This window comes from Geotrypetes seraphini, chromosome 11 (assembly GCF_902459505.1).
Source record: "Geotrypetes seraphini chromosome 11, aGeoSer1.1, whole genome shotgun sequence".
Taxonomy (NCBI): domain Eukaryota; kingdom Metazoa; phylum Chordata; class Amphibia; order Gymnophiona; family Dermophiidae; genus Geotrypetes; species Geotrypetes seraphini.
In genome coordinates this window covers 60,746,796-60,771,989 of record NC_047094.1, presented here as the reverse complement: position 1 = coordinate 60,771,989, position 25,194 = coordinate 60,746,796, and the positions used below count along the sequence as shown (strand labels likewise).

At 41.7% G+C, this 25,194-nt stretch overlaps 1 protein-coding gene across 4 annotated transcripts in view; it reads right to left on the bottom strand.

Annotated features, from left to right (window-relative positions):
• Positions 1–25,194, bottom strand: part of C11H16orf96 (chromosome 11 C16orf96 homolog) — a 214,308-nt gene that overhangs the window by 54,095 nt on the left and 135,019 nt on the right. For all 4 annotated transcript variants that reach the window (XM_033914529.1, XM_033914532.1, XM_033914533.1 and 1 more), the window contains 4 exons: positions 15,925–16,035; positions 15,336–15,410; positions 9,666–9,827; positions 1,941–2,059 (listed from right to left, as the gene is read on the bottom strand). In XM_033914529.1, coding sequence (XP_033770420.1) covers positions 1,941–2,059; positions 9,666–9,827; positions 15,336–15,410; positions 15,925–16,035 — 467 coding nt within the window. The remainder of the gene's footprint in view (positions 1–1,940; positions 2,060–9,665; positions 9,828–15,335; positions 15,411–15,924; positions 16,036–25,194) is intronic.

The window sequence follows — 25,194 nt, the reverse complement described above, 5'->3', positions numbered from 1 at the left end:
TACTAGAGCATCCATGCTGGTGCTTCCAGGTTCAAATCTTTGGCTGAAGAACCAAGATCCTTTTTTTGTTGGCTGCCCTCAGATCAAACATCAAATGCCCTCAGCACCTCACAATGCTATCAAAGGCCTTCTGGGGTAAAGACCATTCCCCCGGGTCTAGGGTCTGCCGGCTAAGATAGCCAGCCTGCACATTGTCCACTCCCGCTACATGTGCTGCCGATAGAGCCTGTAGGCGGACTTCTACCCAGTGAAACAACAACAACTGGGCCTTCAGTCTCAACAGAACACTCTTAGTGCCTCCCTGCCTGTAGATGTATGCCACAGCTATGGCCTTGTCCGAGAAAACCTTGACTGATTTGCATTCCAGGCTGTTCTCCAATGACTGCAGTGCTAGATAAATAACTCACAGCTCCAATCTGTTAATATAACATATCCTTTGAGAGGGCAACTATCAGCCCTGAACTGGATGATCCTCACAATGACCCTCCCAGCCATAAAGACTAATATCAATCATCAGGATCACCCAAGAGGATATGCAGAGAAGCAGGCCCTTGGAGAATACCTCCAGCTGGAGTCACCAACCCACACTTTGATGTGCCTTTGCCATCCAGTTTCGCAGCATCTGGAGAGATTATGACTGTAGAAACCAGCGGGACAATAGTGCATCCTGGAGAAGGCGTAGATGAGTTTTCAATGACGGGACAATCTCTATGGTTGCTACTATCGACCCCAGCACCTGTAGATAGTGTCAAGGTGTAAGGGGTGGCATTGCCTGGATCTTTATAATCTACCATGTTAGCTTCAGTTTGTGTGGCTCAGGAAGAAAAATATGGCCTTCTACCATGTTGAAGCCTGTTCTCTAATACTCTAGGGATTTAGTCAGTTCCAGGTGGCTCTTCCAAAAACTGATGGTCCAACCTAGGTCCTGTAGCATTTGGACAACTTGTGTTGGCATTAGACTAAAGTCTGATATGCTAATTGTCCAAGTATGGATGCACCTGTATCCTTGCCTTGTGCAGGTGTGCTGCTGCAAATACCCTCACCTTGGTAAAGGTGTGAATTGCCATTGCAAGACCAAATGGAATTGGAAATGTCTCTCCAGCACATAGAATCTCATGAACTTCCTGTGAACCAGAATATGGGAATATTCAAGAAAGCCTCTGTCAAATCCAGGGAGGCTAGAAATTCCTCCAGTGCTACCAAAGCTATAACTAAACGCATGATTGCCACCCTGAATCACGACCCTTTCAGTGCTACATTGACTGACTTCAGAGCCCTGAATGATTTCCAGTCATCTGAGATTTTCTTGGGCATTTTAAAATACATAGAGCCTGATTTTTTAGTCAGTATGGATTCTATGGCTTGAATATCCATGTTTTAAATCTCTTAGCATTGTTTTTAAATCCTCTTTAGTAATGGGGGACAAAGTAGTGGATAAATCATTATTCTCTTCCTCCTCATCAGAACTCAACAGAGCTGTACCGGTGAGCACAGGGCCTTCATCTCAGTTGTTAACACCATGTGGTCTACTAGTGCTGTCTTTTCCCACGGCAGTGAAATAGTGTTTCATTTCTCCAGCTTTCTTTGTAGCCATGGCAGGCAGATTCCACACAAGTTCTCTTACTGCCTCAGTGTTTTAGCACAAATCCAGGTGAAAAACGCACAACTTATAGCGAAAATATACTGGGCAGTGTTGGGAGCTTCAGGCCGCTCCGTCCATCTTAGTCAGACATCACCGGAAGACCCCCCCAACATACCCTTTATTTTTAATCTCTTTATTAAAAATGAGAACAGAAACACCCATAATAAACAACACAGAACAGAAAAGTGCAATAACATTGTAGAATCCAGAAATCAATAGTCATATTTTTTTTAAATAAAATCTGCCCTTCCCCTCATGCACAACTCTCTTCATATTCCCAACATTCATGAGAACATACCTTTTAAAACCAGCAGCACTGTCTGAGTCCATGAAATGCCCTTCACTCAGATGTTTTCGAAATATGCGCCATAACTCATTCAGCTCTTTCCTCATTCCCTCCGCTTCTAAGCGATCTATCTGCAGAAAATCGATAGTCAGAGACCTCATTGTGATGCTACTCTGGGCAAGAATCCCCTGTCTACCAATAAGAGTGACACACTGATGCCATATGCATAGATGTATTTGTATCCCATGCCAGACTTACTCAACCTCTAATTCCAGAGGCACATACACTCAAGTCCTGACACCAGAGACATACTCACCCGCACTCCACACACATTCTCTCTATTTTTGCTCCATTATGTGGGGTGATTTTATGTCTGTACATGCACACTAGAGTAGTTTTGTGCAAAGTAAAATGTGTACCTCACTCTAAATGTTAAAGTCTTCTTTGTTGCTCTAATGACATTAGTTAACTTTATTATAAGGCAGCTGCACTACTTTATTTTGAATGTTTTAAACTTTGCCTTTCAACAATGAAATGGTGCGGTGGCCATGTTAATCCACTCTTCAAGATAATATATTGAAATAAAATAAAAACATAAAGGAGAAAACCCAATATCTAGTCCAATAAAAAGGTGGGGGATTTTTCTTTATGTTTTTGTTTTATTTCTACATATTACCTTTCAACAATAAAACACAGTTTCCCCAAACCTTTTTCTGTGGAAGACTTCTTTAATTGTCTTTTCTCATTAAGAGCCCCTTTTACTAAGTTGCGTTAAAAAGTGGTCTGCAATATAACTACTACGTGGATTTCACATGCACTGAGGTCACTTTGGGCTAGATTCACTAAAGTCAGCGATCGTCGCTAAACCTATTTTCACAGGTTTAGCGACGATCGCTACTGACCAACCCAATTCACTAAAAAGCATGTTTTTCCCCTCGATTGCCCACACATACAAAAGATCTGTCCCATTAAAAAAAATTTAAAAAAATCCCACATCGCCACCAATGGCCTCCCCAACAACCTCTGACAATCATGCCCCCGCCCCAAATGCGGCGATCCACCCAAACCTAAAACAAATGGCAGGAGGGATGCCCACTCCCTCCTGTCACCAGAGGCCCCCCTTTCCCTCCAGGCTCCCGTGCTCCGTACCTTAAAAGTTGGGAGCAGGAGGTACTGAAAACACCTCCTGCTCCTCCTCTCTCGCCGACAACACTTTAATCAAAGCCTTTACAAATTGTTTCATCAGGCCTAGCTTTATATGTCATGGTGGCAGTGGTTCATTGATTATATTTTGTCCTCCAACCAACATATATTCCCTCGGAGGCCAATCTTTTTTTGACCAATATTTATGTTTGGCTCTACTATCCCTAAGGCATATCTACTATCCCATAACCATATCTAAGAAACTAGAGCTGATGCGGTCTATCCAATGCAATTTTCTGAATCAGCGCCCCAAATAATTCCAGGAACAGGTCAAAAACCCATGGCACCAATAATTTTTTTTTGTTGTTGGCCTATGTAATCAGTTGAAAACTGTGCATTTGCTGATGGCAGCACCATCCTGTTAGGGTCAAAAGAAACAAAAAGCCGGGTAGACTTTCTATGTGCTTTAGTATGCTCCATATAAAAGGCCTAGGTGCTCTTGCAGTCCAATGTATGCAGTATGCTTTTGCCTTTGTGGGCAGGATTATTGATTAGTTAAGATGGCAGTCCAACACTACCTAAGAAAGGACTTTGGATGGGTGCACAGAACCACTCTATTGATGAAACACTTACCCCCCTCTTCTACTAAGGTGCGCTAACCGATTAGTGCATGCTAAACGCTAACGCGTCCATAGGCTAACATGCATGCGTTAGCATTTAGCGTGCACTAATTCGATTAGCATGCGCAAATCAGTTAGCACACCTTTGTACAAGAGGGCCTTAGTGTAAGGTGGGTCAGTTACTAGAGCATGGAGCTCACTTACTCTGTGACCTGAAGTAATCACCATCAAAATTTAAAAACTTTTCATGTTAGGTACATCAGATGACAGATATTAAAGGGCTCAAATGGAGATTTCACTAGCTGGGTAAGAACATTTGAGATCCCATGGCAGGTGTCTTGATGGAGGCTTCAATAGAAGCAAGCCTCATATAAGGCAAATAGCTAAAGGCTGTATAGAGATGGGCTTACCTTCCACATGATAATGATAAGCACCAACTGCAAGTGTACCCTTTGAGACCTGACTCCAAGATACTTAGAAGGTATTTAAGCACTTTTTGTATGGGACAAGTAAAAGGATCTAGGGCCTTTCTGTCACACCAGATGGCAAACCTCTTTCTTTGAAAACTGTATGACCTTCTACAGAATCTCTTCTGGAAGCCAACCAGACCTGAAAACAGTGTCAGGCACATCCAAACCTCTCAGTATCCAAGCTGTAAGTGCTAGGGACTCGATGCTGGGATGGTACAACATACCATGATCCTGCATGATCAGTGTTGGAAAATATTTCAGTCTCATGGAACTCCTGAAGAATCTCAACAGAAAAATAAACCAAATGTGCTTCAGCCAATATAAGACTATGAGAATCATGATTTCCTGGTCTTCTTTGAGCTTCAGAAGAATTTTTGCTATTACAGGAGTCAGAGGATATACATACAGAAGTCCTTGCTCTCAATGAAGGAGGATGGCAGCCGAGACTAATTTGCCATGTGTCCTTATCCTGGAGCAGAACTAAGAAATCTTCTTGTAAGTGGCATAGCTAAGGGTGGACCTGGGTAAGCAGGGGACCATCCACATTGGGCTCAGGCCTACCCTTGCTGTGGTGGTATGGATCTCCAAGTCCACCAGTTGATGGGTAGCTGAAGGCAGTGACTTAGAATGGCCTCCACTCCCCCAAGTCCATGCTCAGTTTGCATATGCTGAAGTCTGGTGGGGGGCGGGAGGTATACAAAAGATCGTGTCTACCCACTTTGGGCTCAGGCCCACTTGAAATTAGCTATCTGGCTACACCACTGCTTCTTATTGAAAGATGCCCATACTCTCGAAAAAGTTTGTGGGCAATTACTCTTGAAGAAGCTGTATTTAGCTCAAGTGCCTGCTAGAATATTATCTTTGTTTGCCAGATGTGGGGCCTTGAAGGACATCCTTTGGAAAATGGCCGTTCACATTCTGACATGTTCCCAAAATAGGAGCATGACCCTCATTCCTCTCTGCTTGTTCATGTAGTTGATGGCTACTTGATTGTCTTCTGAACATAAGAAGATAAGAGCTGCCGTACTGAGTCAGACCAAGAGTTAATTTAGCCCACTATCCTGTTTCCAACATTGGCCAGTCTAGGTCACGAGTACCTGGCAGAGTCCCAAAACATAGCAAGATTCTATGCTACTAAACCTTAGGGATAAGCAATGGTTTCCTCAGGTCTACCTTAATAATAGTTTATGGACTTTTCCTCCAGGAATTTATCCAAATCTTTTTTAAACCCAGCTATATTAACTACTTTTACCACTTGCTCCAGCAAGGAGTTCCAAGGCTTAATTATACAATAAGTGAAAAAGTATGTTCTCCTATTTATTTTAAATATGCTATTATGCAACTTCGTGAGTGTCCCTAGCTTTTGTACTTTTTGATACAGTTAGCAATCAATTCACATTTATTTATTCCACTCCATTCAGAATTATAGCCCTCATCACATCACCAAACTGAAGAGCACTGACCTCTTTATTCTTCATGTAAGAGTCCTTTCACCCCATTAATCAATTCAATTAGCCTTCTTTGTACATCAGAACTGCAAATAATTCCCAATACTCTCTGGGGAGAGGGAGAAGGGTTGCAGACTGGGCTGTGTTTGTCATATTTAATTTTGAAAAGTTTATCTAAACCAGGATTTACAGTGTTCTTTATTTGCTTTCAGGGATGGTTTTGATTGTGATTTGATAGTAACCAGTGCCATAGTAAAGGGGGCAGACTGCCCCGGGTGCCGTCTTAGTGGAGGCACCAGCACCTCTCCTCCTCTCTGCCCAAATACTTCTTTGGCTCTTCCCTGGTGTGAGCAGCACCTCCAAACCGCTGCTTGTGTCAGCCTCAGCTTTCCTTCTGAAGTCACTACCTGGTTGTGGGACCAGGAAGTGATGTCAGAGAGAGAGCCAAGGCCGGTGCGGGCAGCAAGTTGGAAGTGGCATTCGCACCTGAGAAGGAGGGGGGAGGGAAGGTGTACATGCAGTGGGTGGCGAAAAAGAGGGCGGAGATGCCAATGCACCAGGTACCTTCTGCCCTCACTACACCACTGGTAGTAACCATTGTTTATTGGTTTTGGCAATGTACTATTTGTACTAGTTTATCCGTCATTGCTACATTGTTTTATTTTCTTCATCTCTGGCTTTTATAAACTACTTTTCTAAATTAAAAAAAAAAAAAAAAGATCTGTGAAAGTCTTTAGAGAATTCCATATTGCTTTAAGCTCAAGTAAGTTTATCTGATATACCATATTTCCCCCAAAAAAAGACCTACTCCCATAATAAACCCTAGTCCCTGGAAGCCTAACCCAAATGTCCCTGGATTCGCCGGCAGCAGCACTTCCCCCTGCTCCTACCGTGCAGCCAAACCCCTGCTGACCCTCCCATCTTTCCATCTCTTCCTCCCGTCCGAACCCCGCCGACCGCGAGACCTACAAAGAGCAACGTCGGCAGCACTCTAAACAGGCTGCTTCCTGGCCTTCTTCTGCCAGGGCATTCCCTCTGCCGCATCACTAATGATGTCATCAGTAATGCAGCGCACAGAAGGCCCCGGTGGAAGAAGGCTGCGAAGCCGCCTGTTTAGAGAGTGCTGTCGACACTGCTCTTTGGAGGGAAGTATGTAGATCTCGTGGTTGGCGGGGTTCGGATGGGAGGAAGAAATGGAAGGATTGGAGGATCAGCAGGGGTTTGGCTGAGTGGTGGGGGCAGGGGGGCTGCTCAAGAGTTCTGCTGCATGGAAGGGAGGGATAGAAGCTGTGCAAGGGAGGGAAGGACAGAAAGATGCTGTGCACAGTGCAAAAGTTCTTCTGCACAGGGGGTGAGAGAGGTAGGGATAGAAAGATGCTGCAGAGGGAAGGCACAAGGGGATGGGTGAGAGGGGAGGAAAGATGCTGCACAAGTGGGGGAGAGAAAGGAAAGAGAAAGAACTGGGGTGAAGGAGAGGAAGGGAGAGATGATCATGTACATGAAAAAAAATAAGACCTAGCCTGATAATAAGCCCTAATGCATTTTTTGGGCCCCAAATTAATATGACACTGTTTTATTTTCAGGGAAACACAGTAGTTGTTCCTGAGGACATTGCCCCAGGTATGAAACCCATCTACATGAGCTCCCAACCTAGTTTGGAGGCATCTGTCAAGCAAGCTACATGGAATGGATCTATGCAATTTGAACTTACAAGAGAAGAGAAGCTCAGTTTCGTTTTAATCGTTGTCACAGTGTGACGGTTAATTTGTCCTGAGCATAAGTGCTTGTACAGGCTTATTAGTCCTCAGCTTTATTGTTTTTTTACCAGTACCTTACTAGTCCCCTGAAGAAGGCTTCTGCCGAAATTGGGATCCTAGTTGGGATATTATAGAAGAGTGGTGCTCTCTTCTTTGGACATTTTTATGGACTTAAGAAATACATTTCCATGGTTTGGTTTTAAATATCTCACTTGCCTCTTTTTGTGTACAATTTGAACTTATACACATACAGTAAGGTGGCTGAAAATCTTCCAAGTTCATTCAGCCAATCTACATGCATAACTCCTTATGTTCCACCAAAGATTTTGGAAAATTTATCTCAAATTTTCTAAACATTTCAGAAAAAAAATTAATAGCTATTAAAATGAAAAAGTGATTATGTGCTTCTGAGTTTCCAAATCAGAATAAATAAAAAATATATGGGAAAAAAAACTTTTAAAAAAATCATAAGACAGATATCCCTTGCCAACAAATTGCTAAGGCTGCTAAAATATCTATCATTGATCAAAAAACTCCACCTTCATACGCCAAATGTATACTCAAAGAAAACTCATGCAATCATATAATCAACAAATAGAGGCCAAAATGAATCCCAATATGATTACTACAAATCCAAATTTCACTAATTCACTCAAAAACCTATCTTCAAATGGATTTCAATAATTCCCAACAGGGATCCCTGTTTTGCCGTTGCTTCATGGGGTAGTGCTGTCTCCTCATCATTTCAGAATCATTTTTGTGGCATTGACTTTCGCAAGAGAAATAGCTCTACTGACCAAATGGTCTATGGACCAGTGTTCAAAACTATTTATCCACACAGCATCATCTGGATAATGCTGCTGATCCTTACAGACTGAATAGCACTGTGTTGGTCTAGGGGTAGAGCCAGAATATATCTGAGGACTGGCAATATTCACTGCCAATATCCAAATAGCTATTAAAAAAAAGCTGTATGAAGTTGCTCGGATGGATATCTATCTGGATACTGGCACTAAATATCAGCAGTATCCGGATAATGCCAGCAGTCACTGCTATATGTAGATATTCAAAGATAATATCCAGACATTAGCTTGTGCCAAATATTTGGGTATATCTTTCATAGCCAGCAGAGTTCAAATATTAAGAACATAAGAAGTTGCCTCCGCTGGGTCAGACCAGAGGTCCATCGCTCCCAGCAGTCCGCGCCTGCGGCGGCCCATCACCTGTCAGGTCCATGATCTGTCAGGTTTTCTTGATTTAGCCCTATAGCCCCCTTATTTTTCTATCTATACTTTTTCTATACCCTATCTACCTCTCTTTGTACCCCTCAATCCCCCTATCCTTCAGGAATCTATCCAATCCCACTTTGAATCCCCGTAGTGTACTCTGCCTGATCGCCTCCTCCGGGAGCGCGTTCCATGTGTCCACAACCCTCTGAGTGAAGAAAAACCTCCTGGCATTGGTTCTAAATCTGTCCCCTTCCAGTTTCTCTGAGTGCCCTCTCATACTTGTGGTTCCCCGTAGTCTGAAGAATCTATCCTTGTCTACCTTCTCTATGCCCTTCATGATCTTGAAAGTTTCTATCATGTCTCCTCTAAGTCTCCTCTTCTCCAGCCCATAATGTTTCTAATATTAGCCCATAATACTGTATTTTGATATGGAAATTCAAAAAGGATTAATGATTGTGTCCCAGTAGTCATAGAGTCATCCAACTATGATCTCCATTTCCTAGTTTGCACCCCAAATCTATCACATCACTAATGAGGCAATTCTATAACTTCCCACCCTGATGAAGGCACCACAATGTGCACACTGAAGGCCAATTCTATATTGGCATCTGGGCGTACCTAAATACTAGCTTAAAGCAATATTATTGCATCACACTTAAGAACATAAGAATTGCCGCTGCTGGGTCAGACCAGTGTTCCATCATGCCCAGCAGTTCACTCACGCGGGTGAAACTATTTACGCCAGGTCAATGATTAACATAAGATGCCATACCTAAGTATGCCATGCAACATGCTTAATTGATTGTATGCTGCAATAAGTTGAACACACTACTTTACAGCATATCTGTGGTTTATTCATGCTTCTCCCCTTTGAACACCCCCTTTCAATTATGCACTATAGCACTTACACATTGCCTTATGCAATATGTTGTGGACTTGCATGTATAAGTGCTAATTAAGATACCACTTACACGCAAAAGAAGCACATACCTGCATGTGCTCAGTTACAGAATTGCCCTGTAAATGCCATTGATCATATAACTTCTGTAGCACCTATGACAAGATGGTACCTTAGAGTCCATGTCATGAAGCAACTTCTCCAGAATCTTCTCCCACTCATCCTGCACAGAAGTCTTCTTCAACAGGTCCTCTATGATAGCATTTATCTCAGCCATGGCAGCTTCCAACTGGGCATGGCCAACCTTATTGTCCAAAGCTCGTTTATCTGCTTTCTAGTGCAAGTAAAATAATTCATAATTATTTATATCATTCTAATTTATTCAAATAATATGCAGTATAAAACATGGAGGGCCATTTTTGAAAAGGACATCTAAATTGGACTCAGATGTTTCCCACTAAGGGCTCCTTTTATAAAGGTGCGCTAGCATTTTTAGCACATGCACCGGATTAGCGTGCTATAGCATGCGCTAGCTGAAAAATTACCACCTGCTTAAAAGGAGGTGGTAGAGGCTAGTGCGTGCTAAAACCGCTAACACACCTTTGTAAAAGGAGCCCTAAGTGTTCAAAGTCTGAAGCACAGAAATGGTCATTTTCAAACGGGACATCCAAATAATTTTTTTTCGAAAATCACCTACTTGGATGACTTGGCTGCCAAAATGTGTAACCACCAGGATGTCTAACTTTATTCACAATTTTCAACCACAAAAACATCCCAGTTAGAAACATTCAAATCAGCACCGTTTAGACGAGGGAGGGGCCACCATTTTAATGTGCTGGCCACATAGATATGCCACTATGAAAAATTGGTATCTCACATGAAAATCACTCCTGGAATGCCCCTGGGGATAATGCACGTGTGTATAAGAGTGTGAATACACCCTAACTCAAATGAAAAAACCTTAATTAAAGTGGATTAAATTGAATGGATCAAAGGGATCAATCAGTACGGGCCCGATGCCCTTATTTCAACCATTGGCCCCAGGCGGAGTTTATACAGTGATAAACACTTAGAAATAAATCTAAATAAACCCAGCCTCGTACATCACATTGTCCCTTTGAAACCTACAAAAATATTTAAAAGGTCCACACATGAAACAAGGCTACTAGAATCCCCAGGTGCAGACCTCAGAAGAGAAAGTCATGAGGCAAAAAATCTCTCTGAAACCTCCCTTACAAAAAACCAAAATGTGAAAAAAATATAATAATAATAAGAAATGAGAATCCAAGGTCTAACAAAAAATTATAAATGCTACCAAAAAATTCAAAAAGTGAAAGAAAAATCCTCAATCCTTAATTAAGGTTTTTTCATTTGAGTTAGGGTGTATTCACACTCTTATACACACGTGCATTATCCCCAGGGGCATTCCAGGAGTGATTTTCATGTGAGATACCAATTTTTCATAGTGGTATTGATACGTATATTGGTATCTATTTATATATTTTTGGTATAGTTTTTTGGCCTTTTTGGTACACATAGATATGCCAACAGAGCAGTGTGGCACCTTAGAGGGCACTGCTGTGAACTTCACATAAAGGGTGTCAGATATACATTTCACCATATACCCCTAATTTATGGTGAACCTGCCAAAATTCCTCCAAAACCTACTATACCTACCTGTCTACCACCCCAATAGCCCTTATGGCTGTAGATTGCAGCCTTGTGGCAGAGTAGTAAGGTTTTAGTGGGTTTTAATGGACTCATACTTAACACCATAGATGTGGTTAGAGTGCCTTATGGGTCTGGATCCTCCTCTTAATGGTTCACTAGCCCACCTACCTGGCTACTTAAAACACCTATGTGATGCTCTACTAGAATTTCCCATATCAGATGCTGCTAATCCCTCCAGTAGTTATCTAATCAGTTTGGGTACCTTTTTGGTACTTAGATGCTTCTAAAAGAGGTCTAGCTCAAAACATCTAAATTCTGTCCAGGATGTCTTGGGTAAGGTATGATTATCCCCACAAAACATCCAAGCCCAGCCCGCCCAAAGCCCACCCATAACACGTCTCTTAACACGCCCCCTTGAACTCTGGACAAATAGCAGGTGAAATGTCTTGCTAGACATCCAGGAAAACAGTTTCGAAAATTGACACTTTGGTGTCCTGGCAATTTGGACATCCAAGTGCCAGCTCTATCAAGTACCAAAAACATACAGGGTGGGCCAAAAGTAGGTATACAGTATTTATTTACTTTTTATTTTATTTTATAGGTATTAAATAGATACTGTATAATACAGAACTGAATGAAAATCAAGTAAAAATGATACAATTTAACTGATACAAAAACTTCATACTAATGTTATTCGTTACACCTGTACAATAAAAAGAAATAATGAATAAATACTGTATATCTACTTTTGGCCCAAACAGTACAATAGCATGCCAGACAAGGACTACAGTGTTTATGCAGCTTGCATAAATTATTTCCTATTGCATTTTTACAGGATCCATTTTGACTAGAGATTGCTTCTGCTTATCCCATCCTTTCTTAAACTCTGCTTTGGTTATTGCATCCACCATAATTTAATGACCATTCAATGCATCCACCAGTCTCTCTGTGAAGTAATGCCTTGATGTTATGGGAAATTAGAGATGTAGACCTCACTCATAAACAGACACGTCGTTTCCCAGCTATCTGGAACACATACAATACATCCAATCCTTGTCTCCGAGGATGAGGAGTTTAATTTTGAATAGACTACAATTATAATATTTGATTCTTGGTTAGGTGGTTAGGGTTATATCTGTCCCCTGGGTTTGGACCATAAGGGGTTGAGGGAGGGGGGTTTAAAAGGAGGGGGGAGGGAAATTTTGGGTGATGTTAACAGAAGGGCTGATATGTAGTCAGTTAGGGAGTTTCAAGTTTATTTAAAATTTCTTATACCGCCTAATCAAACCTTCTAGGCAATGTACAAAAATGTTAAAAACCATCTACTGACTAAAATACAGTTTAAAAAAACAAACAACAACACTAGGGCAAATACTAGCTTTTAAGGACTAATAAACTAACAAAAAAATTAACGAACAGAGACAAGCGGGAAAGAAGGGCTGGAACTACAATATGTAAAGAAAAAGAGAACATGTAAGGGAGAAGAACAATAGGAAGAGGAACATGTATTAAGATTCCTTCTAAATACTGGGTAGTCCTTAAAAGGACAATTAGGAGTCAAATGCGTCGAGTTTTGACTTAAAGTCTGTAAGTGTAAGTTTTTCGCGTAAGTTTGGAATATTGTTCCAAAGAGAAGTGGCTCTAACATATGTATTTATATGTTTCAATGATGGGATAACAAGAAGGTTTTGAGCTATAGATCACAAAGACCTTGTAATGTTGTAAGGGATAAGTAGGTTATTAATGAATTCAGGCTGATTATTTTTGCTGGTTTTAAAAGTTAATAAAATAATTTTATAAATAATTCTGTGTTGTATAGGGAGTTTATAAGGAACAAGGACTTCCCCTTTAGTAGTATCGGATGGTGTTTTCTTTTATCATTTCTTTTACTTTATATATATCAAGCTTTTTTGGTCTTACATTTACATTACATTAGTGATTTTTATTCTGCCATTACCTTGCGGTTCAAGGCGCATTACAGAAGAGGATTTCTGGACATGTCCAGAGGTGTTGCAGAGTATAGCAGGTTGCTTCAGAGGACTGAAATGTTTCATACGGTGTTAGTTGGTCTTCATGGATTTCTTGAATAGCAGGGTTTTCAGTTCTTTTCTGAAAGTTTTATAGTCTGGGGTCGCAATTAATAGATTGAAGAGTTGGCGGTCTAGTTTTGCTGCCTGTGTGGCTAGAAGGCCATCGTACAATTTTTTTCCATTTGATGTCTCTGATTGAGAGTATGTGAATGGTGGCTGGGTTCTCCTGTGTTTGGTTGTGGTAGTTTGGATTAGGCGGTTGTTCAAGTAGGATTTATGGATTTAAATAACAGATAGTAGAATTTAAATAGTATTCTTGCTTGAATTGGGAGCCAGTGTGAGTCGAGGTATGCCTCGGTGATGTGGTCGTGTTTCTTACTGAATAGATTAGTCTCTGGACTATACTTCTGAATAAAGGGAAGGGGAGGGGTTTGGGTTGGGAGTATTTCTGTATTATATTGAACAATACCAATGTTCATTTGTTGAGTGTATCTTACTTTATTGTTCAATAAAAATTGTTTAAACTTAAAATGAATGTGTGTACTTTATGTAACTCTACCCAAACTCCTAAGTACAAATCACATAAGGGTAGGTAATATCTTTCAGTGTGCCTAATTTTCCATGAGTATACCCACACACAGTTTTATAAAAGACATTTATTTATTTATTTAATTCATTTTCTGACCTGTTGTCCCCAAAGAGCTCCGAACAGGTTACAGGTTAAACATGCTTAGTATACAGTTAACAGGTTACGATTTGCACTGGATTTGCCATTGTTTCAGTACAAGTTTTATTCTAACTTGACACATACTAGGGGGTATAATACTAATATACATAATATACAGTTTGCCGATTACAATTTACCATAGTTATCCTTACGATGCAAGTTTTCCAGTATAAGTTGTATCCTAATTGACACAGATAGTTTACAGGTTGGATTTGTCATAGTTACAATGCAAAATTTTACAATACAAGTTTTTCTTACGTGACACATACTGGATTCTGGTACCAATATACATTTCTTTGTAATCCATCAGTCAAGGGCAGGGGGTTTAGGTGAAGAGGTATGTTTTTATTGCTTTTCTAAAGTTGAGGAATCCTTCAGGGGACTTTATTTGTTTTTGATATTTGTAGGCTATGTCTAAGACAGCAATGGAAGTAAAATCTTTTTTTCTGGAATCATATGGTAACCCTGTCGGGGGGGGAGGGGGGCTTTAATTTTGTCATGCTACTGCTGCATGTTGAGGCAATTATACTTTTTTTTTCCATATGCATTGTCCCAGCCCAGACCAAGTGAAGTTCCTGGTATAGGAATGTGTGAGAAAACTGCATGACACTTAACTAAGGATGCAAATGAGCTAAGAGTTCATTTGTATCTCTAGGTAAATTCTATGTAAAAGGATGTGAACTCATGAATATTTTAATGGGTTAGTACATAGGCCTGTAAATAAGGAGAATGGTCTCCAGTGATGGTGGGAATGGCTCCTTATTCACTGCCAGATAGGGGCACTGTGAGGGGCAGCAAGTTCATGCCTGAAGGGCCATTTGTACTGATGAGAGGGGAAGTATGGACTCACGCCAGCGAACATTTCAAGAGGTACACGGGGGAGGGGACAGAGAGGAGGAGAGGTACCAGTGCTCCTGCCAAGACAGTGCACAGGGCAGTCTGCCCTCCCCGCTCCCACATTCCCTCTTACTACACTACTACTCTAAGTGAAAAAATAATTCCTCCAATTAATTTTAAAAGTATTTTCCTGTAACTTCATCAAGTGTCCTCTAATCTTTGTAATTTTTGATGGAGTAAAAAATCGATTCACATAAAGATGTGTTGCCCTTGCTTTGGTACATTTCATTGCAGCCTTTTTTTTTTTAACCTCAGACAGTTTTGCCCACCCTACCAGCGTCTCCTTGAGATACCCCCTCATAGCCCTGACCACCATATGACCAGTCTCTGCTATCATACTGATTGTTGAAAGTTTCACACAGTAGCAACTGCCTCCATCTTTTCAACAATCACTATTGCCTCGACTGCTGACAACAATCTCGTGACTTTGTAGGCACCATGTGGATTAATGCTCAGCACTTTGGTTACATCTGAGATAACAAAAGCGAATAACTGATGCCAACAATTTCTCACTTACCGCATTTATTTCCACTGCCAGCTGCTCCCGGTCCATTTTCTTTAGTTCCATTTCACCAATATCTCTTTGAAGTTGCTATGTCAAAGACAAGAATATATTAATAATGCCCTTATCTGTCTGCAACTGAGATTTCATAGTATATAATATGAAGTTTAAAGTTTATTAAATATTTGATATACCATCCATCTGAGTGGTTTACATTATTTACAATAATTCTTAATGAGAAGAAAAAAAAGAAAACTAGGAGAGGAGTCAAATGTAGATGGGAAATGGAAAGAACTATAATGTATGATAGGAAAGAATAAGGGGAAGATGGGAATAAGGGAATTCACACACCAGCTGTTAAAACATTAATAAACATGAATAAATGATGCTAGTTAGTGGTGGAGGAGGGGAAGACATTCTTAGGGTTGAATGCAGTAGTATCTTGGTATTATGTTCCAAGATTGCTTATATATGAGGTTAACAGAAGATAATAACAAGAAGAGGCACTGGAGATGTCACTGCCAACTGATGGTCACAAGTCTTTTATTCAAAGTAAAACATCTACAATATATAAAAACAAACAAAGTGCAGGAGGTGTTCTTACTGGGAGCATGGAGAGGTCACTCATCAGCTTCTGATTTGTTTCACCAAGCAAATCACACCGCTTTCTCAGCTCTTCTAGGGAATTCTCCATATCCATCAGCATCTGTTTGTCCTAGCATCCATCAGAAATGAAATATAAAATTAAAATTAGTTTCTGACAGGTATTTTCTTTCCTTGCAGGTGACTGGGTTACCAGAGAATGGGCCTAGCAATCCTTGCAAACATATACTTTGGAAAAACTCAGGCATTCTAAATACTTGATTGATCTAGTTGCTCTCATGTTTGTAGACAGAGTGCCAGTGGCTGTCAATGCCACAGCATGAATGTATTTTCTAAATATCACCATATTTTTACATCCTTACTTGCAGGGTCCAGACCCAAACTGTGTTTTTTAAAAATAAAATATCAAAATTGTCTTTCAATGATCAATAATAGTTGTATTATTTTAATCCATAGATTCTCACAGTAGAACTAAGGTGTAGACATACAGTACCTTTCTTAAACATGAGGACACTTTGGAAAACAATTCATAAACAGTGCTGGACATAGGCATCAGAACAAGGGGGCTCCATGGGTGCCATGGCACCCCTAAAAATCCATGTCCCCACTGACATTGCCGCTACTGCTGCTGCAGCAAATCAAAGGAAAAAAGACCACGGTGCCACTTGACTCCTACTTGCTGTAGGCTCTGCCCCGGAAGAAGTGATGTCAGAGGTGGGCAGGACTGGAAGCCGAGAGTAGGAACTGCTGTTGCTGTTCTCCAGAGTAACATAAGCAGCAGTAACGGCGGTGAGGGTGTCGAATCAGTGATGGGGAATAAAGAGTGCAGACACTGGATTAGGGGGACAGGAAGAAAGTAGATGGGTGCTGGATGAGGGAGAGATGGGTGGAAGCTAAATGGGGAAGAAAGGGGAGAGATGCTTGATGTGGAGAGGGAAGAAAAAGGGCAGGCACTGGATTAGGGGAGAGAGGAGACAGATGCTGGATATGGGAGGGGAGAGAGGAGGCAGACACTGATGGGAGGAGAGAAGGGTGCAGATGCAGATGAGAAGGAGGAGCAGATGCAAAATGAAAGGGGAAGGGAGGAGGCAGATGATATATATGGGTGTTCAAGAGATGGTCAGATGCTGGATAGAAGGGGGAGATGGGGATGTGGAAGGGGGAGAGATGAGGCAGATGCTAGAAGGAAGGGGGGAGAAGGAGATAGACTCTGGATGAGAGGGAAGGGCAGATTCTGAACGGAAGGGAAAGGAGGAGGCAGATGCTGTTTGTGAGGGGTTGAAGAGAAGGCAGATGCTGGATGGAAGGGGGAGAGTGGTAGATGCTGAATGTGGGGAAGGAAAGGAGGGGGACAGACATTAGATGAGAAAGATGAGATGCAGATGCTGGATGGAAGGGGGAGAGAGGATGTGGGTTGAAGAGAGAAGGTAGATGCTGTGTGGAAGGGAAAGAGAGGGGGTCAGATGCTGATGGAAGGAGGAGAAAGAAGGGTAAGAGCAGATACTGGATGGAAGGGGAAGAGAGAGGAGGGGGTAGATGCTGGATAAAAGAGGAGAAAGAGAAGGGAGCAGATGCTGGATAGAAGGGAAGAAAGAGGAGGAGGCAGACAATGGATAGCAGGGGAAGAGAGAGGAGGGAGCAAATGCTTGATGGAAGTGAGAGAGGGTCATGTTGGATGGGGGAAAGAAAGAAGACAGAGTTATTGAGAGACTGGAAAATAAGAGGAAATTAAATAGGAGAACCAGAGTAGAGGAAAGAAATAGCAAGCTGTAGGACAAGGGTGTCAAACTCAGGCCCGTGGGCCAAATTTAGCCCGCAGGGTAATTAAATTTGGACCAAGATTTGGCCCTCTGGTTCTTCCCGGTCTCATCTTTAAAGCAGCCTGCAGAGGATCACTGGTCGGTTGTAATGATCCTAGTAGGCTGCCTTAGCCTCCACTGCACTTTCCCTCAGCGATCTCGCCCCTGACGTTAGAGGAGGGGCGGTACCACGGCAGAGGGAACATGTTGCAGGGGCTGATGGCAGCCTGTCAAGGATTGCTACAGCACTGGCAATCCTCTGCAGTCTGTCCTAATTATCTGAAGGTGAGATCGGGAGGCCAGTCGGGAAGCCAAAGGATGCTACAAAGAAGGAGATTACATGCAGGCCTTTAGGGGAGGCCCTGGTGTAGAAGTACACAGAGGGGGGGCCCTGGTGTAGAAGTACACAGACACAGGGAGGGAGGGAAGGGGGGAACAAAGAGACGTGCATATGCCAGACTGAGGGGGGAAGGGGGGGAAGAAATAATGGGTCTAAAAACAGTGGCGAGGGGGAGAAATGGTGGACAATGGGATTTAGGGAGGGAAGGAACAGAAATGGAGAGAAATTGGACTCAAGGGATGGTGTAGAGGGGGGGATAGAGATATTGGATTTTGTAACCTGTTCTGAGCTCCTGGGAGGATGGGATAGAAATCAAATAAATAAATAAAATAGGAGGATAGTTGGAAAGAGAAAGGGAGAGATGGTGAACCCTGCGATGGTGGGGAAAGAGGGAAGGGAAATGGAAGGGGAGGACAGAGATTGAAGATGGATGGTTAGCATGGAGAAAGAAGAAAACAACAAATGGGCAGGAGACCCTGGCAAGCGAGTTATCAGAAGACAACCAGAGCCTGGAACCAACATGATTTGAATAATGACCAGACAACAAAAGGTAGAAAAAATCATTTTATTTTCTGTTTTGTGATTACAATATGTCAGATTTGAAATGTGTATTCTGCCAGAGCTGGTGTTAGACAGCAAGCATGAACTAGGATCTAAAAGAGAGAGGAAAAGTCATTTTTATTTATTTTGTTTACATCACAGAGACGGCGTGAGGCTGGAGAGGTTGTCACCCTATACTTCTACTAAGGTACGCATTTAGCGTGCACCAAATCGGTTAGCGTACCTTAATAAAAAATTTGGCCCGCGACTTAGCCTAGTTTTCAGCCCCGTATGTGATTGAGTTTGACACCCGTGCTGTAGGAAGACACAGCTAAAAAAAAAAAAGGTGGGGGAGGGAATTGTACACTGTATGAAAGAATTAAAACTGAAAAGAGGCAGAAAAATAAATTGAAGAAAGCTGAATGGTAAAGAAGAAGAAAGGAGAGAAAAATGACAAACTGACAGGAAATCTTGGCAAGAGGGTTAAGAGGGAAACAAAGAAAGCAGAAACCAGAGACCGGGACCAACACGATTAGAAAAAGTAAATGGGCAAACAAAGGTAGAAAAAATAATTTTATTTTTAGTTTAGAATAAAGTAGTGTTGTGTCTGTGTAAATAAACATTAATAAATAATGAAAAATGGAAATAAAGTGATATTTCTTTATTGGGCTAATTTTAATAAATTTGTGACCAATGTTTGGAGACCAAACCCTTCTTCCTCATGTCAGAACAGGACACCAGAACCGCTGTATACTGTCTTGAATTGAGGAAAGAAGTTGTGGCCACTGAAACCTAATTGAAACATGTACTTTGGGCTCCTTTTATTAAGCAGCGCTAGCAGTTTTAGTGCGCGCTAAATTGCCGCATACGCTAAATGCTAATACCAGCATTGGTTTGGCGTTAGTTCTAGCTGTGTAGCGCGGGTTTAGCGCACGCTAAAATTCTGCTTGGGCTAAAAACACTAGCGCAGCTTAGTAAAAGGAGCCCTTAGTCTAATAAAATGGTATCATCATCATATTATCCAAATTTTCTTTTGTTTGTAGTATAACGATTGGAATACTCATATGTCAGTTTCTGAAATTTACTTCTGCTAGCTTTATATTTTGCAACATGCATCATTTTTTTCTCTTTTTCCAGTGTTACAGTGAGGCTTCTTGGAATTTCAATTTAATATTTCTCCATATATTTATATTTTTAATTTATGATTAGTTATTTTATGCTGCATGAGGGTCTGTCTGTGTTCTGGGTAAATGAAAAAGCCATGGTTTTGTTAGTTCAGAATGGATCTGAACTAATCTGGCTTATTTAGTTTTCTGATAGGTTTACAGATGATCTTGTACCCATTGCAGTGGTTGTGATGCTGTGTTTTTCTAAGTAGGTGCTTGTTATGTGACTCATGGAAGTTACTACTATTTTGGTATGGTACTCGTAGAATTGCTCTAAAAGCCCAGATTGGCATTTATAGTGTTTTGTATTACTTCACAGTATGTCTGGTACTAGATTTTGGATTTAGATCACATCTTTCTCATTAATAGCTATTTCCCTGTCCCTGTAGAGCTTACAATTTAACCTGCGTTAGGGTTTTTTATTGCAAGCCACAGCGGTAAAAGCTCCAATGGTCATATGAATTCTATGAGCATCAGAGCTTTTACCGCCATGGCCTGTGATAAAAAACCCTAATGTGGATTAATAAAAGGGGAGGGGTAAGCTTTGTACCTGAGTTAATGGAGGGACTTGGCCAAGATTTCAGGGAGCAGCAGTAGCTTCCATGGTTCTCAGCCTGCAGCTCTGTTAGGTACTGCTAATACAGATAATACATATTATCTTTGGTAATTCAATTGCTAAAGTCTAGCTGAGCTGGAGCCTGATACCTATTTGTCAACCTACCAAAAACATAGATAGGTAAATTATTTTATAGTTGCCAGAAACCCTCAAGATTTCTGCTACAATGCTGCTGAACATCACTGTTTACATGGCCAACAAGAAGATGCTGAACTGGGGAGCTAAGGCTGACTGAAAGCCAAATGTTAAAATACCTGCATATAGTTCCAGAATACTACAAATATTCTTCTGTTTTAATATGTTGCATTGTTTTGATTTTCTTGGTACATAATTCCCTGAAGTGTATAACGATGTGGGGGAGGCAAACGGTTGACAGTGAAAAAGTCCTTCCCTGCTAAGCTCAAAAATGCCCCACTGTCCCCTCCCCCTTTTTTTAAGAGTTGTGCTTATACAGGAGATGCTGTGTTCCCTCCAAGCTTCACTATACATCCAGTAGCTGAAGAAAGCAGACTATAAAAGACTGTTAATTAAAAATTCTCTGTATACAGTGTGCTTTGTGTAGTTTAGTTTGTGGTTACCATTATATCCACTATAATAAAACCCTTAGCGCACATGCGCACTTCAAACTCTGTGCATTCGTGATCCATGCTTCTGTACCGCACATGCGCAGTGCCTGCTGAGGTTGTTCTATGCCTTAAATAGGTCTGGGGAGGGCCAGCTTATTTACCTGGACAGGTAGATTTTGGTGAAATGAGCAAACATGAAATAAAAAATTCAGCCATTACACTTTTTCACATTGCACAGGATTCACTAGTTAGAAAAACCTGTTGATAGATAGGGCCTAATCCAAGAGCAGGTGAGAATGTTGTATTAGAGGCTAGAATATAATAATCAGAGAGGCAAAAGCAAAAGATGGGAATTTAATATATTGATTTCACACATGTGTTATGTGCTTGAAGGAACAGGAAGGCAGACTGGGACATTAGTGTGATTGATAAGCACCATAGCAAATTTACCCCAGATGGCAAAGCTTAAGTTTCATAAGGTTTCTTTGTTCAGATGTGTGTCCAGTCTGGACTAGGCTGGTCCTCAGGGAAGTTATGGCAGACAGGAGTTAGCCTCTGACCTGGTTGCCTTACATTCTAAGGGGCCCTGATTTTGCAGTGAGAAAGACTAATTGAATCCACATGTGTAATATCATTGTATAAATACAGAATTAAGTTTTAGTAAGTCAGTAAGTCATTAAAACTACACAATAGGAATTTACTTAAGTAGCTATAGGTAACAAGTGTAGATCAGAATATATTTTACTTTAATTTCATATATTTGAAATCTGAAGAAATTCTGAGAGGACTACATCTGGGATTTAACCTCTGACCTTAAGCAACTTTTTCCACTCTGTGAAACTCTGATGGGAGGAGGGGTTAATCCCTCCTTCTCCTCTAGTTTCAGTTAGTCAACGGGACATGAATTTCGCAGCACAGAGATGATTGTAACAGAAAAGGATTTAAAAGCTGTATGTGTACATTAGTTTTGTGAGTATATCTGTCTTTGTATTTCTTCTTTATAAAACATGTAAGCTTAGTATAAGAATGTAACTTTTTAGGTATAAAAATGTAACACGCTTTTGTGACACGCCCATATGAAGGTATAGAAGCAAGCCTTAAATGGAAGCAAATAATTTGGACCAGTTAGATTGTAGCGAAGGAATGTCATCATTTAGAGTATAAATGGATGTGTAACTCATAACAAGTTGGAATTCGTTACTAGCAAGGCCAGCTTTTGGCTTCTGTAATAATTCCCATGATGCAAACAACCTTATGATAAATAATTTTTGATAATTAATAAATAATAATTTTTTTTGGGAAAATATTTGCATCATTCCATTATTCCTGTGCATTTCTGCACACCTAGAGCAAAGCTAGCAGCTTAATTGGCACCCACACAGGGACTGCTGCTTTAGAGTGCGCTTGTGTCCAATTACCTTGCTTACTGCCTAAGCTGATTTCCTGCCCCGATCTCCGACGCTGGCTGACTTTCTGCCTTCTGACTATGCTGCCGCTGCCGGGGATGCCTCTTTTTCTCACCCCTGGACCAGCAATGGCAGCAGCTGTGGTTTCATCAAGCAGCCACAGGGCATTTGCTAGGCCGGCCCACTTCGATAATGCAAGGCAAGATGGCCTTGCAAAAGCTCCGAGGCTGCCTGGCCTAGCGGATGCTGGATAGGGAGCAGGGCAGGGAGAAGGGCTACTGCTGGACAAGGGAAGCAGGGAAGGGATGCTGCTGTACAGGGGGAAGGTAAAAGGAAGGAAGAAGGGCTACTGCTGGACAGGGGGAGCAGGGAAGGGGTGATGCTAGACAGAAGGGAGGTTAAGGAAGGGAGAAGGGCTACTGCTGGACAGGGGGAGCAGGGAAGGGGTGCTGCAGGACAGGGGGGAGAGACAGAAAGAAAGAAAGACAGACAGAGAGGGGGCTAGGGAGAGAGACAGAAAGAAAGACAGACAGACAGACAGACAGACAGGGGGCAGAGAGAGAGAGACAGAAAGAAAGAAAGGGAGCAGGGAGAGATTAAAAAAAGACAGACATAAAGAAAGAAAGAAAGAAATGCCTAAGTCTACACATCTATTCTAGCACCCGTTAATGTAACAGGCTAAAAAACTAGTATTGTTAATAAGATTATATTGTGTGTATATGAAGAATGAATGGAAGAAATGGCATTACAATTAGTACAATTATTATGGACACAGAGTCTGGGGCAGAGCATGGGCACCCTCCAACAAAAAGGAATTCCATTGCCCCTGGTGCTGGAAGCTGAACTATCCTGATGGATAAAGAAGCCCAAGAGAAAACATGAATACCATGGGCCCATTATTCAGAAAATGCTAAGCTCCTAAATTTGTGCTTTAGTTTCAGCCAAATTTAGGAGCACATCTTCTCAGTTGAAAAACCATTTTAATTTAGGAGTTTAGAAGTTATACTCATAAATTTAGGACTGTCATTTGTTTGCCCAAATTTATGAGACTACTGCTCAAAAATTAGTGCTAAGCTTCTAACTTCTTTTCCTTGCCCTAAATCTGTCCCTGTTACCACCCACTTTTTATGCTCCTAAATTTAAGAATTTAGTGAAATTTTGAGTAAAGATGCACTCAACCCTAGTACATTTTCAAAGAGGCCAATTTATGAGCATAACTTTCAAAAGGTAAGAGCACAAATCCTTTGAATATCAGGCCCCATACTTTTGCCCAGTTCCTAACAAATCTATATTCCTCATCCCTTCACCATCATCTCAACCACTTATTGAGACTGCCGAGCTCTGTCTGCCTCTTGGGTCTTGTGCATGGAACGGGAAGCATTTCTGAAAATGCTCCCCTGGAGGATCTGGCTTTCAGCTTTCTGCCCAAAAGCCTAAATTTGGCTTTCAGCCTAACAAATCTAAATTCCTCATCCCTTCACCATCATCTCAACCACTTAGTGAGACTGCCGAGCTCTGTCTGCCTCTTAGGACCTGTGCATGGAACGGGAAGCATTTCTGAAAATGCTTCCCTGGAGGATCTGGATTTCAGCTTTCTACCCAAAAGCCTAAATTTGGCTTCCAGAACCTCCCTCCCACATTTTCTTATGTCATTAATACCCATATGTATCAAGACAGCCAGCTCCTCCCCAGCACTATCTAAAATTCTATCTAGGTAACTTGTGAGGTCCACCACCTTCGCATCAGGCAAGCAAGAGACCAGGCGATTCTCATGTCCACCATCCACCCAACTATCTAAATGTCTAATAATTGAATCACCAACTACAACTGAAGGAGTCTGGGACTGGTTTTCCTGAGTTTTAAATTAAGTTCTCTTTTCAATAAAATAAGAACATAAGAAGTTGCCTCCACTGAGGCAGACCAGAGGTCCATCTCACCCAGCGGTCCGCTCCCGCGGCAGCCCATCAGATCTATTGCCTGAGCAGTGATCCCTGACTATTTCTATAACTTACCTCTTACTCCTATCCCTATAACCTGCCTCTACTCCTATCTGTACCCCTCAATCCCTTTGTCCTCTAGGAACCTATCCAAACCTTCTTTGAAGCCCTGTAACGTGCTTCTGCCTATCACAGCCTCCGGAAGTGTGTTCCATGTATCCACCACCCTCTGGGTGAAAAAGAACTTCCTAGCGTTTGTTCTAAACCTGTCCCCTTTCAATTTCTCCGAGTGCCCCCTTGTACTTGTGGTTCCCCATAATCTGAAAAATCTGTCCCTGTCTACTTTTTCTATGCCCTTCAGGATCTTGAAGGTTTCTATCATGTCTCCTCTAAGTCTCCGCTTCTCCAGGGAGAACAGCCCCAGCTCTTTCAGTCTGTCAGTATATGAGAGGTTTTCCATGCCCTTTATTAGCTTAGTTGCTCTTCTCTGGACTCCCTCAAGCACTGCCATGTCCTTCCTGAGGTACGGCGACCAGTACTGGACGCAGTATTCCAGATGCGGGCGCACCATTGCACGATAAAGTGGCAGGATGACTTCCTTCGTCCTGGTCGTGATACCCTTCTTGATGATACCCAACATTTTGTTTGCTTTCCTTGAGGCTGTGGCGCACTGCGCCGACGTCTTCAATGTTGTGTCCACCATCACTCCCAGGTCTCTTTCAAGGTTACTTACCCCTAGCGGTGATCCCCCCATTTTGTAAGTGAACATCGGGTTCTTTTTCCCCACATGCATGACCATGCATTTCCCTATGCTGAAGCTCATTTGCCACTTTTTGGCCCACTCTTCCAGTGTCGTCAGATCCTTTTGGAGATCTTCGCAGTCTTCCATGGTTTTAACCCT